Source organism: Branchiostoma lanceolatum, chromosome 5 (assembly GCF_035083965.1).
Source record: "Branchiostoma lanceolatum isolate klBraLanc5 chromosome 5, klBraLanc5.hap2, whole genome shotgun sequence".
Lineage (NCBI taxonomy): Eukaryota > Metazoa > Chordata > Leptocardii > Amphioxiformes > Branchiostomatidae > Branchiostoma > Branchiostoma lanceolatum.
This window is the reverse complement of record NC_089726.1, coordinates 8140144-8155194: the sequence shown is the minus strand read 5'-3', so window position 1 is coordinate 8155194 and position 15051 is coordinate 8140144. Positions and strand designations below refer to the sequence as shown.

Here is a 15051-nt window from a genome sequence, read left to right as displayed (position 1 = left end):
TAATGTGTTCAAATGTCATATTTTTCCCTGGAGCTTTGGTAGGGTTGAGCTAGTCACCAAGTACAGTACGGGCATCCTCATTATATAGCTTTAAACAATGCTTGCAGCTAGAATTGCAAAGGTTAGGTGTGACACCTGCCATAGATCAAGTAAGTCAGTTGGTGTGAGAAGTTGTTCAGAGTAAGGTAACCAGCTGCTGCTGTACCGCATGCCTGGAGCTGGTGTGTTGTACCGACTATACAGATACAGTTGCTTGTAAAAACCTTTCACAGCCAACAAACCTTACCTTACCTGTAGGCATGGGGATAGATAACGACACACGAATTTATTTTTTACTTGGGACAGCAAGTTTAGCAAGAGTTCAAACTAAAAACAGGGCTGTGAGGATACCTTGCACTGACACTATATTAACACCTTACAACTGCGAATATCTCAGTACAGAGTACAGACTTTCTCCTCAGAATATGTTTTCATGTTAATTGTCTGGATCAGCATTATTCCTTTATCCCATAGCCAACAAATTGAATTGGCACAGCCTAAGCCATCACGCGTAATTTGCTGTGTGTCTGTTACACCGGTAATGCCTTAGTGAAAGCTGTTAAGTCTTCTTAACACTGAGTGACCCGATATCAGTGGTCCATTCCATTCCACATGACCTCAGAAAACCGCAATTCTGTCAAAGCATCTTGAACTATTCTCTCAAATTTGGACAGGTCCAGACAATTGGTAAAAAATATCTTATGCCGCAGTAAAAGCATGAAATTTGGCATGTACTCAACATTATCAGGGGCGGAGTCATTGCAAGAAGCATCCGTAGACAGTAGTATAATTATAATCAAAATACATGTGTATCTCTTATGACATGATACATATCATATCAACAATTCAACATCAAATCAAAATGTTCTGAAACATAAATCAAGGGCTCAAGTCACAATCCCAGTTTTCCTGGCATAGAATAAATACTACTACTGTAATAGCAGTCGACTGAAAAATGTGGAAGTTGTTGCAAAATTGTGTTCGGTCAATTTTTATTGGTAACGTCATTTCTGCACCCTGGGTGAAGAAATGACGTCCCTAGACATCAAATGGATGACTGGATTTAACTGTGTGCAACTCATGCCGCTTTCTTCACCACCACTCACTGTAAAAAGGTTACGACACATGGCACATTCTACAGGGAAAAATTGAAGTTCTATAAGCCATAGAACAGCCCTGACACAAAGTTGGGTTGATTCTTTATCAACTGTCGCACACAGAGCGAGCATTATCGATTGCCTGCACTTTGTAAAAATTGCGGCCGCACGTAAAACGCATGCTGGTGACATACATGTTATTCCTGCGCACATAAAACGCACCACAAAAACCTTCATGTCTCCCACGATGCGGTGATAAACAAATTTACCGTCTGTGAAACTGCACCATATTGCCATTTAATCCTGTGAAATATACGGGATAATCGGGCAAAATACATCATGTCTTGCCTTCGAAGTTGGGCAGCTTAAAACTGCACCACATTTTAATTTGAAAGTCATCCTCTAATGCTTCATTGCTATGTTCAACTTGTGGTCATATCATTAAAAAACAGGGCTTGAAACGTCTTTTAATATTGCAAGTTGTATGTGTCAATTCCTGAACAAACCATTATTTTATATATATAAAGTTGTTAGAAATCTTATATGCACTTAGGAAATGCTTTTGGAAAATGTCCAAACAATCGTTCATACAAGCTCCTTCAGGCTTATCTCAAGTAAAAGCATTTTGCCCGATTTACTGTAATTCTTACAAGTTTACAAGTCTTTGAGATTATAGTGTTGGAGAGACAGCATTCCTGGTTTCTTAAGCGTTATACTTGAAAGAATTTCTACAATGAAACATGGATCAATAATACGATCAAAGTGTCTCAAAACTCTTTTGAAAGAAGGAACCTAAGATGGCAGAGTTTACAGCATTTGGAGAGACAAAATTCCTTGTCCCTAATGCTTGCAAGAATTTCTATAATCAACCATAGATTGATAGATATACAATGAACAAATCTTGTAACTCTTTTTCAAAAGACATCAACAAAACCTAAGATGACAGATTTCCTTTGAGTCTACAGTGATAGGAGAGACAACATTCCTGCAAGAATTTCTCTAAAGCAGCATGGAATGATATACGATAAAAGTGTCTTGTAACTTACAATTCTTCGGAAGACAAGAAAACCTTAAGTAAGATGTCAAGATTTCTTTGAGTTTGGAAAGACTACATTCCTTGTTCCTAATACCAAGAATTTCTACAAAGAAGCATGGATTGATATACGATAAAAGTGTCTTGTAACTCTTCTTCGGAAGGCAAGGAGGCAGATTTCTTTGAGTTTACAGTGTTAGGTCTACTTAAAAAAATGTTGTAGAGACAACATTCCTTGTTTCTAATACTTGCAAGGATTTAACTAAAAAAGGCATGGATTGATATACGATGAAAGTGTCTTATAACTCTTCTTCCGAAGACGAGGAGGAAGCGTAAGAAGGCAGATTTATGACCAGCCTCACATACCTGTCTGCCGGTCCCCCGGGTCTGATGTTAGTCACCAGCAGCGGCCGCGACTGTCTCCTCTCATCTGCCACTCCCCCTGCAACACAACGGGTCAGAGTTCACCACAAATCTCAAGCTTCTGCACCATTCAAAAATCCTGACACATAGTTCGAACACCGGTATTCTCCACAGAAATATACGTAGCAGTAGAGTATAGCGGTGCTGTAGAAGGGTGCCATGCACCCTATGTGAGTTTTCATGAATTCTAGCAAAAGAAGTCAGATTATAGGGAAGGAACGCCCTAAATATGAAAAGCAGTATAGCGGTGCTGAGCTACCAGTACAGCGGTGCAGCATCATTATTCCACAGTCTGAGGAGAACCCTGCAAATATAACAATGTGACATAAAGCCTTACTGAAGAAGTCAAAGTACAATGAAGTCTGTTTCAAGGAAGAGTCGCTTGTAGAGTGACCTCTGTGGAATGCCAACGCAGATGGTAGAGGTCACCACAAATCTTAACTTCTAGCTGCACCATTCACAAATCCCGACACGCAATCCGAACACAACAACATGACAAAAACCCTGGCTGAAGAAGTGAAAGTAGTCTGTTTCTGGGAGGAGTCTCTTGTCCAGTCACCTCTGATGAATGCGACCGCTAGGATTACTACTTGTCTCCTCTGGGCAAGACTGAAGTGTACATGCATGTACATGTATGTGTCATGTCATTCAAACACCACTTGATAGGCAAAACAACTTGTGTACGTCAAACACTTCATCAAGGGCGGCCTGGTGTTGGACAAAGTGGTAGCCTTCTGTTTTATAATCCTTAAGCACTCTATCTTTCCCACCACCTCTGCTGTCACGTGTTAGTACAGTAACAGGAAGAGCAGATTTTCCTTTGGAGATACCAAATGAGCACAAGGAGTTTCAGACAGAATGTTTTTTATGACATACATGTAGTAAAAAAAAGTTACTATGGAAAGGAATTCCAACTACGTACTTTTAACTTAAAGGGGAAATACACTCATTGCAGTTAAAACTGTTATCAGCATTTGTGGACAGTAATCTTTGAAATACAACCTGCAAGCATTATGGACACTTGCATAAAGGCAATGAGTGACATGTGGTTTATGGAAAACTCCATGAAACACTGACTTCGTTAGATATCCTTATAAACAGTGTATGGGTTACGACAATGGGTTAGTGGAGGGTTTTCTCTTCTGCCAACTCATCAAATCAAGGCACGTAGCTACATGTATGACGTTTGTTGATATAAAGTGAAAATAAAATTTGTTTTTCATGTAGATGTGCCAAATACAATACAAACTTTAGGACACCAAAGAATCTGAAAATGACTGTACAATCTATGTATCTTTCTGTTCTATCAAAATTCTGTCTTACACAGTTATATAATCCTTAACTTAAATCAATTATAAGAGGAAATGAATACTGCATAAAAATACCATCAGGAACAATAATGAAACTTGGTAAAGTAATGACAGTTATCATGAGAGATAAAACAGAGCATCCACCTGCAATCTACATTATATATCACAATAACTATTAAGCTCACCTGTATTAGTGCAACACCTTTTACACCTTTAATATCTCAGAGATTCACCGATCAACATAAAATGTACCTTGGAAAATCTACTACTGTCAGTACTACAGAAGAAGTACAGTTGCACCAGCAATCCTGTCTCCTCGCTGAGCTTTACTGTAAGCAGCTCTTCTCGTCTGGAATCAAACCAAAATCCAGTCTTTCCTTATATGTCAGCTGTTATTCTATATTCCGTCTCCAAGTTTGATCCAACTTGGCAGGCTGAGATGTCCCGGGTTTACGTGATCTACCTAATCTTTGGCTGGGTGGATGTGACAAACAACTGTAGGTCATGATCAGATTTGCATAACAGCCAAGCTTTTCATAACCAATCTCAAGCCAAAGTAATTTAGTTGGTTGATTATCAGATTTAAGAAATCAATACTGAACTGGGAGATCAAGATAAAAAACTGAGTCTGAAGATGAAATCTTCAAGTGGTACACACAGCTTTTTTAGCCTGGGTACCATTCTCCATGGTAACTGCTGGCTCAATCTTTACGCTTGCTAACCACGGTTCTACACAGTTTCAGAGTGAACATACAACCAGTAAGTAGCTTCTAACCAGTCCTCTGTATTCATGTTGTCTTCTTCTTCACTTCAGATATTCACAGCCAGATATTCAGACTGCTTTCTTTCTTCCTACCTACTTAACATGGTGATGGTTTCAGACGTCTTTCCAGCAAAAACTTCACAGACCTCTGTCAAAATGTAAAACAGTCCCCTCCCCACACTTGTGCAATCACAAAGCCCCCCACAGGTACTTGTTGCGCAACTTGACCTCAAGGTCACCAATAAGGATAAAAGTGTGTCCTGTTAGCCAAAAGTCTAGAAGAAAAGGTTAGCCCTGTTATTTCTGTGATTTTTGTGTCCTTTTGGAGATGAAAACAAACAAAGATATACAATTGTGCTGTGTTTACATGTATCACTGATCAATGAGTAACTGGCTATACTGGTAGTCCAGAAAGTTTTGGAGCTGGCTGCAAATGTCAAAATATTTCCAACAGACTCCTGCCAATCAACAGAAGACGATATGAGTAAAGTTGACCTTTGTCTTCATTGACATAACTGACACTGGCTGTTGAAAACTTAGTAACATTGTCTGCAGATGGTGGAAGGTTTCTCATACCAAATAACACATCATCACTTTAAAGTTGGAAAGACCCAAGAAATTTGCTTGACTGGTGCAATAGCCAAGTCCTTTTGTTTCATTTGGGAGGGAGGGTGTAGGTTCAAATGTGTTCTCTGCTTCGCGCTCAGCACTTATGGGATTGACGAAGGAGTATGACGCACACTATCACAAGTAGACTAGCCCCCTGCTGCAGTGCTTGCACAACTGTGTGGCCCAAGGGCTATAGAAACAATGATGGGCACTGGTGCAACAAAAGGTGTGTGATAGCCTGGATACCAGACTTTTTGCGCGATGCGATGATAACCCCTTTTGGGCGGGGAAGATCTAGTAGTAGGGATAGAGTTGGCACCCGGGAGCGCTTGGCAGCCGAACCCTGATTTCTATCGAGAGGTAATTAGTGGGCCGTGTGCTATCTGTGGCGTAGGCGCGAGTTGCTTCCCCGGCCGAAGGATTAGCGCCAGGAGCGCGGTGGTCTGGCACCCAGGCTAGGTGTGTGAAGGATTAGACTCAAAACTTAAAAAGTGACCAGTATCATGCGTGTCTATTTCACCATCTACCAACACACGTCCTGGGGAACATCAGAGTATCAGTAACCCTGATAATAACCCCCACTGACCACTTGATAACCCTGAGTGATGTGAAAAGAGAGTGTAAGCATTCATAAAGCAGTCATCCTGATTACAAACAAAATCCTGCTCCCCAAACAAAGATAACATAAAGATTATAGCAATGAGGTCAAGCTGGGCAGTGACAGTGACAGATCTAGATACAGTCTAACAACACTTGACATACATGTACTCACTAGTGCTGCCTACCTGTACACCAGAGTGGAACTGGAATATTGTAAAAATGTTTAGGTTCAGTTCTGGACAAAAACTAAATGTCGGGAACCAGTTCCAGACTTGCAAAAACACTATCACTATGTGTTGCTTATATTCTCTTTTTGTTTTAAACCATCTAAGACCTTCCATAGATCATGAAATTCGCACTGGAAAAAGACAAAAAAATTGCTGTCTTTTTTTTTCATTACCGAGCTTTTGTGGTTGCCAGATCTTTTGTGGTGCCACAGCGGTCAGATACTAGTAGACTATGGGATAGATGAAATGAGATGAGATACAAACATATCATGCCAGGTAGTATGCAGTCATATCTGTCATTTCCCATTCATTGGTTTTAACCTAAAATCAAAACAGCCAAGAATTTATCTGAGTCATGGCAGGTGTTCCACCCTTTGGTACTGAATGTCAACTGTGATGAGTTCTGCTCTGATTGGTTGCTTGCCCTGAAGTTTTCTCAGTAATACCAGCTTGGCAAACTTTCATTCTATTTCTGGCCCAAGGTCAAGGTCAAGAAAACTGGTTGAAGATCCCTTCAGGTACAATATGATCCTGACTAGCATCTTTAAGGTCGATATTTGTCTTTGGCAAATTGTCAAGTTATTTATGACAGCATTCACAGAACAGTAAATTTCTACCTGATTATGCTTTAAATGAATTTTCTATAAGCCTCTAGGGATACCTTGTCTTGCAATTCAATAAGCTGTATAGAAAAGAGATACCTTTTATCAAATGAGTCCTCATCAATGAAGGTGCATACATTTTCTTAAACAGGTGATAATCACTAATGTCTTATTTGTTGTCAGTCAAGCATTCATTTTCTTGAAGGAGTATCATTTGTTTGATGTTTTCTGTGAGGTATATAATATTCATTATACAGCTAGCTTAATACAATACAATGCAATACAATGAAAGTGGTTTGAAGTACCATATAAGACATGTTGAAAGTAAACAACAAAATTACATCCATTCAGACTTGTTCTTCTCAACACGTCTTACCTCGAATTGTGAATCCAAAACTTCCACCCTCCTTCTGAAGACAAAGTTCCACCTCTTTGGTTACCACATTCCCACCTGCCTCTTGTGCTGGAAGGCAAAAGAAGAAGAAGAAAAACACATAAATTTTGTCCAGGTCAAAGTGGGTGATAAAAGCAGCCTTCAAAAGGTATTTTTGTTTCACAGACCGTTAAAAGTAGACCAACATAAACCTGTAAAACTAATGTACCCCCATCTGCAACAACAAACTCTAGATAAGAACAAGGTTAAAGAGATGAAAGCTTGCATAAGCACAAACAAATTCTAACAGCTAGGCATAAAACTAGTCTAAGATGTCATAAATCCTTACATCGTTCGGGACAGGCCATCTTGTCTTCATCACCAGTACATGGGAATGGGAAACATTTGATTTGTCCTCTTGACATCGTTCTAAAAACGGTGTTTACTTCCACGTAATTCCTTTATCTCTGATTCCCATGCCTGCTCACTTTTGACCACACCTCACACCCACACAACAGAAGCTGCTGGAGATGTCCCCCCTCGGTAGATACTGCTGCCTCCACAGATGTCTCCAGGGCAGGCCTGTCATGCACTGACCCCTGGTGAACCCCACCTTGTAGCTTGTGACAACTTGATCTACTTTCGCACATCTGCGTGCATTTCTTCTCTGTCTTATACTTTGTTTGGACAAGGTTAGTAAAACCTGCTCCTCACGTGTGCCTCCAAAGCCACTGACCATCATCACCCCACAATCATAGCCCCAAAATACAGGCATTAGAAAAATTACCACGGTTTCTGTTGGATGCAAACTTCGCTTTGAATCAGTGATTAACTGCGAAAGATGCTCCAGCCGAGATGGCATCCCAGGGTCAAGGGCTGAGGGCTGGCATTTCTGGCAGCGATATCTGTCTTTGTTTTGAATTCCGTCTGTAAAACTTTGTGCCCTGAGCTGCGTTCGTTGATGAGGAAAAGCTGTGGCAGGCCCTGATGTGACGCTTTGTACATGTACAACACTGTACAACACTGATACTTCCCACAAACTGCCCATGGGTTGCACACTTCTCTAGCTACAGTATCTAGGGGGTACAAAAGTACAAAATGTACATGTGCCAGGGTCCATCAATCAAAACGTAGGACAGGTAAATTTAAAAGTTTTCTCTAAATAGGATTGTCGCTAGCTGTTTTGAAGAAAAAAAGGCCTCTAAAAAACCCATCCCCTTAAAGGTTGGGCACACCTGACCACTTATTCCTTACGACATTCCGTGTCACATGACAAGACACAGGGAGCCCACATGTAAGTACAAGGCTGTTGGTTTACCGAGAAGAAAGGAGCCGAAGATGCTGGTTTCTAGATTAATAAACTTCATCTTCAATTATAGATTTCGCTGTCTGTTCTACTTATCTTCTGTTTGCCAACTGGACTGTTTACAATTACATGAGACGACCATGATCTGTTTAACTTTGACCCTTTCCTGATCTACAGATACACGTATGCTGGCATTTTGGGCAATACTATGTACTACATGTAACATCTCATTATGTATTGTCACCTCTCATGACTCCACTGGGTTCCCTAAGGCTGCCACATTAAAATGCTAAAAAGACAGTGAGATCTACTAATGCAGCATCAGCTATCCCCCAGGTACATATATGCGTGCATTCACGATAATACATTTTTTTAACACCATTTTTATGTCAGGGTCTTAGGGTAGCCAGCATAATTTTTAGAGTTGACGTTACATACTTTGACTTGAGAAAATGTCATGTGAGTTGCAGGATTCTGATCTGTGAAAGAAAGTCAAACAACTATTTCAAATTATCACATTGAAAAGAAAAAAAATTCTTACCTGTGAGCGGGATCTCATATTCGACCTCTAAGATGACCTTCTCCCCAGCGTTCTTCAGCAGGTTGATGATCTCGTCGTGACGGAGCTTCTCTGTCCTGATCCCGTTCACCGATAAGATGTAGTCCCCAATCTCCAAGGCATCACTCCTGAGCACAGACAATCACATGGGATTATGATGACGCTCCCTGATATCAGAAGGTTACCTCCTTATGGGTATTGAGGCCACAGCAATGCAATTGGTTGGTTCTTGGATACAAAAAACTAATACCAAACCACTGGGCAAATGAGAGTCAACATAGAAAAATATGAACCTTGGTACACACAAGTTGATGAAGGTTAGACATCCAGGTAATAAGACACACCAAAAATAGTTACTCAAGCAACTGGAAATGATTTTGAAACAGTAAGACGTTTCAGACAGCATCCGCTATCTTTCATCAGTGACTAAGGAAAGATCTGGCAGAACTAGATCTTGGTACACACAGTTTAAACTTTCAAGGATTGACTATGTACATTGTATATACAATGTAGCCAGATTGAAGTTTTCATCCCAGCCATCTTACTGAATTCTTTACTTTAAAATGACAGAGAACGAAACAAAATATATAGGTGTGGCCCAAAGCAAACAAAAGAAAACAGCCCTGACTAAACCTTTTCCCTGCGAAGTCACCTTTTGGCATGAATTCATATCAGACACAAGGCAGTAGGGAGAAGGTTAAACAGAAAGGATGGGGTATTTCAACAATTGTAATCATTTGTGTGTATGTGTGTGTATGTGTGTGTGTGCGTGTGGGGGGGGGGGGTGATTGGAGACAAACTGATGACTCTTTAAAGCAAATGAAAATGGTAACCGTTGTGCCCTCTGATTGTCTTATTCCTGACCAATCAAAGTCCTTGAGCCAAAACCTCATCACACTTTCTTGCCACTGGTTGCAACATTTTGCTGTTTGCACCATTTCAAACATTACATTCTCATTAAACAAGCCTTTAACTGGGTGGCATTAGTATGTAAGCAAAATAACAGAAGCAATGTTGAATAATCTGTTGGACACACCCTGTAAATGGATTACAACACAGAACATCACGACACAAACACTGCACGTTTTTGACACAAACACTGCACGTTTTAGTAAGAAGGTTGCAACATACCTAAGCCATGTCTGATACACGCTTGCACGTGAGTTAGAGAGAAAGTTAGAGAGGAAGAGCAAAATAATTCACAGGTAAAGCTTAACAATACATTTGTGTGGGACAAATTTGACATCCAGCTTTCATCATCATCTTCTTAGTTATCATAGGGATTACTAGCAGTTAAGCTTTGTTGGAAAAGCGTCATGCTTCACCTCAATTGAGGACAACGAAATAAGAAGCTTTGACTGACAGTTCAATTTGCAGAGCTCTAAAGAAGTAACAAAAACCAATATGCTAAACAAGTTTGAATCATAGAAGATAGGACAGGTTGGAAATGAGATGGTAAGTATTTCCCTTCGTGGCTAAAGGAGCAACAATTCTAAGAAACTAAAGATTATCAAGGTTGAATCACAGAATAAAGGACAGACAGTGAGAAACACGACAGTAATTCTCCTTGTGAATAATGTTCATCTGACGATTATTTCCTGCAGTTTGTGTAATCCTACATCTGTAACACTGCAGGAAGTTATTGTCAGATGAACATCATAATCATAGCACATGCATGCCACTGTAAGAATACCAATTATACCACAATCCTGTAGTTAGGCAGGACAAGTTAGGGACAATGTTCTCCCTCTCCCTAGCTACCTCAGGGACAGATGTTCAACAAGGCATATCTCATCAAATATTCCATATCAATTGCATGCTTGACTGAAAAAGCCCTGAAGCACAAATACATCTGCTTCTCCATTCAACCATTTCATACTGTTGTATATTCTATAAAGAAAAATATAAAAATCATGTTTTAAGACCAAAATTGGATAGGACAACCGAAACACGTGATTGACACATACTAAATATCATTGGGGAAATTACGCCTTTCCTTACAATTACTGGACTTCAGAATATGATAATCCATAGTAGACAGATCATACTACATGTATGTTCATATCTACCACACATTTCAAATGCACTGTGCTTTTTGTATAACATAATCAGCTTATAACGGGATTCACATAATCACAAGAGGCCTTTACAGCATGCAGATTCATAATTATGATAACATACTGGGACTGCTAACTACCTCTCAGGTGGTAATTGACGGATGGCCCCAAAACTGGATAACCTTTCCAAAAGTCAGGGAACCACCATATGGGAAATGTTAAATGGCCATAGTGCTCCATGGTACATTACTCTACATACCCTGCTGGCTAATTAGGACCGCCAGATGGGTATTACCACAGTAAATCAATCATAAGTAGATTGAATTCAATTACAATTGTATTAGGTTGGGATTATATTTTGCCGATCTAGGTCATTTCGGGGTTTCTTTTAATTTCCTGGCTAATGAATGATGGTGGCGTGCACATAAAACATTTGCCAGTGACAAGTTCTAATAAGCACATGTTCCCATAATTCGATATTGTTCAAATGGACAACAGGTATAGTTACAAATTTTTGTGGAATTTCCGAAACGCATTAAAATTCCTTGCAGATGCATGTACACTGCAAGAAAGGGTAGCACAGCAGTACATAGAGACATTGCATGTTTGGCTAATTTTTTTGGCACGTTTCCTTAGTTCTAGGTGATTCAAATGGTACGCAGGCACAGATAAGATATGAATTTTCATGGAAATGCTTTAAAATTTCTTTGCAGATACTGTATACTTCTACAACATTAAAATGAGACATTGCATGTTTTGCCAATTTTCTTTAGCACATTTTCATAGCTCTATTGTGATTCAAATGGTACACAGGCACAGTGTCATGTACGTGTACATTGTGTGTACATGTATGAATTTTCATGGAAATGTTTTTGTAGATTCAGTATCCTACATCGGAAGCTTTTCAAGGAAATTTCTTTGCAGATTCAGAATATTACTAGTTCTAGAATATCATACTGAGACATCCATGGAAATTTCAGTATTGCAGTACAAAATACATGATTGTGATACTATACAGGCACTATACTGCAACATTGCATGCTCTGCCAATTTTCTTTGCTCCAGTTCCTCTGCCAAGTCACCTTTGCACCTGGTAACTTCTGAGTCACCCAACTCGAAAAAAATCAAGCAATAAGCCCGCTGACCCGTAAAATTAATATGTTATGAAGACTTGCCACACTGACCCCTTTTTTAAGGACAAAGTGCATTTTAAAGGAAACCCAAGCAATATTAGGGCCTGAAAATTGGATTTTGAAAGTCAATTTATTAAGTCATTTCTATACATGATTAGTTCAAATAACACTATCACAATGTATAGTGACGTCCATGATGCAAACATTTGACGTCGGTGTGATGTGAGAACTCACTAAAAATCTTTGCGGGGTTTTGTAGGCTCGCGAAACTAAGGGGATCATTGTACAGCTCGTTTTTGCACGGTTTTAAGATGCTCAAAGTGTGAAGTTATTACTAACACTCTCCAGTTTAATTCCGGACTTCCATTTTAATTCCGGACTGACCTCCCATATCTCAGCAACCTTACATCTACTTGTACTAATATTGTAAACTATACGTAAAAATGATGTAAGAAATAAGTAGCAGCCATCGATGACCCCCAGCGGATTAGCCCAAATCTGCAGAATTCAGCAGAAATCTGCAGATTTCTGTGACCTTGAGCCAGAAATCTGCAGAAATCTGGATCTTGAGCCAGAAATCTGCAGAAATCTGGCTCAAGTCTCAGATTTCTGGCTCAAGATCCAGATTTCTGCAGATTTCTGGCTCAAGGTCACAGAAATCTGCAGATTTCTGCAGAATTCTGCAGATTTGGGCTAATCCGCAGGGGGTCATCGATGGCTGCTACTTATTTCTTACATCATTTTTACGTATAGTTACAATATTAGTACAAGTAGGTGTAAGGTTGCTGAGATATGGGAGGTCAGTCCAGAATTAAAATGGAAGTCCGGAATTAAACTGGAGAGTGTTTTACGCAAATGTGCTTAACAGTGTTAATAAATGTCACTACCATAAAGATTTCAGCATTTTTTAATGTCTATATTTTGGGCCCTAAGATTGCTTTGGTTGCCTTTTTTTTAACGCTGGAGAATCACTGGGATGTCTTGATGTAAATGATCCAGGGATCTAGCCAGCTCCCATCATTCCATCGATCATTAGACAGAATTTGGTTGCATGATAATTATGATGGAAAACTTTTTAGACCTTTCTGTCCACCTTGAAGTACAACAATCCATGAGTAAATATGTAAAAGATGTAAAAATGTCCGGATCCAAATTGGAATAAATTGATAGAAGTTTGTACAGAAAAAAGAAGACTCTTTGTAGGATCTTTCCGTCAATTTTAATTGGGATGATGGAAGAAAATTTCAAGCTAGCTACATGTAGAACCCTGAGATGATCATACTACAATGTATTAGAGTGTTAATCAATGGAAGGTAGTTCACAGACAATACACCTGTGAGGACATATTTTCAAGGCTACAGTACATTTTGTACAAACAGTCAGGCCACTCAGACTTGATTTTATGGAATACATCCTCTAGAGCACCCAAAATGTGAGGAGAATCAATTTCAAAATCATGAAATTGCAAAATTTTGCAACAAGACACAACATAAAGGCACATGCAGCAAAGCAATCGGTAAAAAAAACAGGGCAATTCTGTGACATTGGTGGATCAATTATCAGTCAAAAGTGGCAAGATTTGTTTTTGCTGTTGTTGTTAAACAGATAAAATTCAATGCAGCCACAAAACCAAGTCAACGAACCCTTGCTGTAGCTTGTTGTGCAAGTTTTTGTCTTACCTCTGTGCGAGCCCTCCTGGCCTCAGATGCAGCACTCTTGCTCTGCTCCCCTTATCAAGACCACCTGGAACAACAAGAGGTCACACTAATGAAGTCTTTGACTTTCATGAGATGACAGTTACCATACACTTAAAGGTCAGACATCTTTAACAGTTAAAAAGTCAAGGATGCATTATGATTTCATGATAGCAATCCTTTTGATTTTTGTTAACTTAAGATTCACAAAATTCTTGTTGTGTAATCTCTTGTATAATCATATTTCCTAATATCAGCATCACTTTTGACGTTGTATACACAACGTAGTTTAAAAAAGCTGCTAGGGTGCCAAACCCTATGCCACTTCTTCATGAGCCCAAATCTACTATCTACCATTGAAAAATCATGACCATATACATGTATATTCTAAATAGTAATATAGCATGTCTAGAAAACGAGATCATGTATCAAACCCAGAAGTCCTGCTGCAGTACCATGGAAAGCCGCCAGGGGGCCCAGAAACTAATTCATTTCTTCATTTTTCCAACACATACATGTAGCAACATATCATATCATAAAGATCCATCCATACCTTATTGTGTTATGCTGTTCACAAACAAACAAACACATAGCCCCCAAAATATTTTTTGGCAAAGGTATTAAAGTATACCAATTACAATGCATCTGGGCTATACACTGCTGTTGTGTACAAATAAAGCAAGCTTAAGTCGAAGCTACATAACTGTGGTCTTGACATTCTCTTTGTTAAAAGGTCAAAATCAAGTTCATTTCAACCAGTGTTTTAAATTAAGGGCCTTGGAATCACTTTTCAGGAAAACAATTAGTATATCCACACGAAATGGGAATCAAAGACCACATCGTTATCACGAGGTTCTTTGATGCAGCCTCTGTCAAGGTTCCAAGTCCTGCCCTGTCTCCTGTTCCTGACTAATCAAGTCCAGATCTATACAGTGCCTGTTTTGTCCCAATGTCTAACCTTACAGGATGTTTCATTTTTCATGAACAAAAACACAAGGTCGAGCAGATTATGCTTACGATATACAAATTGTGGAGTACTGGCATGACATTTGTAGGATATCTTACATGCTCATTGTACATACATGTATAAGTCATCAGATGTTCTTCAATTCGTAACTAGTGAGTCTGCCCTTATACGTTGTAGTTTAGTTATACTGGAAATTCATTAATTTTTGCAGGGATTGAATTTTGTAGTAGGAAGGGAAAGGGGGGTTTTGCACTGTTTG

At 39.4% G+C, this 15051-nt stretch overlaps 1 protein-coding gene across 5 annotated transcripts in view; it reads right to left on the bottom strand.

Moving 5' to 3' along the window:
* The window catches only part of LOC136434791 (glutamate receptor-interacting protein 1-like), a 90349-nt gene that overhangs the window by 23986 nt on the left and 51312 nt on the right, over window positions 1-15051 (bottom strand). For all 5 annotated transcript variants that reach the window (XM_066427847.1, XM_066427850.1, XM_066427846.1 and 2 more), the window contains exons 4-7: window positions 13811-13874; window positions 8924-9069; window positions 7080-7166; window positions 2536-2611 (exon numbers count right to left, since the gene is read on the bottom strand). In XM_066427847.1, the coding sequence (XP_066283944.1) occupies window positions 2536-2611; window positions 7080-7166; window positions 8924-9069; window positions 13811-13874 (373 nt within the window). The remainder of the gene's footprint in view (window positions 1-2535; window positions 2612-7079; window positions 7167-8923; window positions 9070-13810; window positions 13875-15051) is intronic.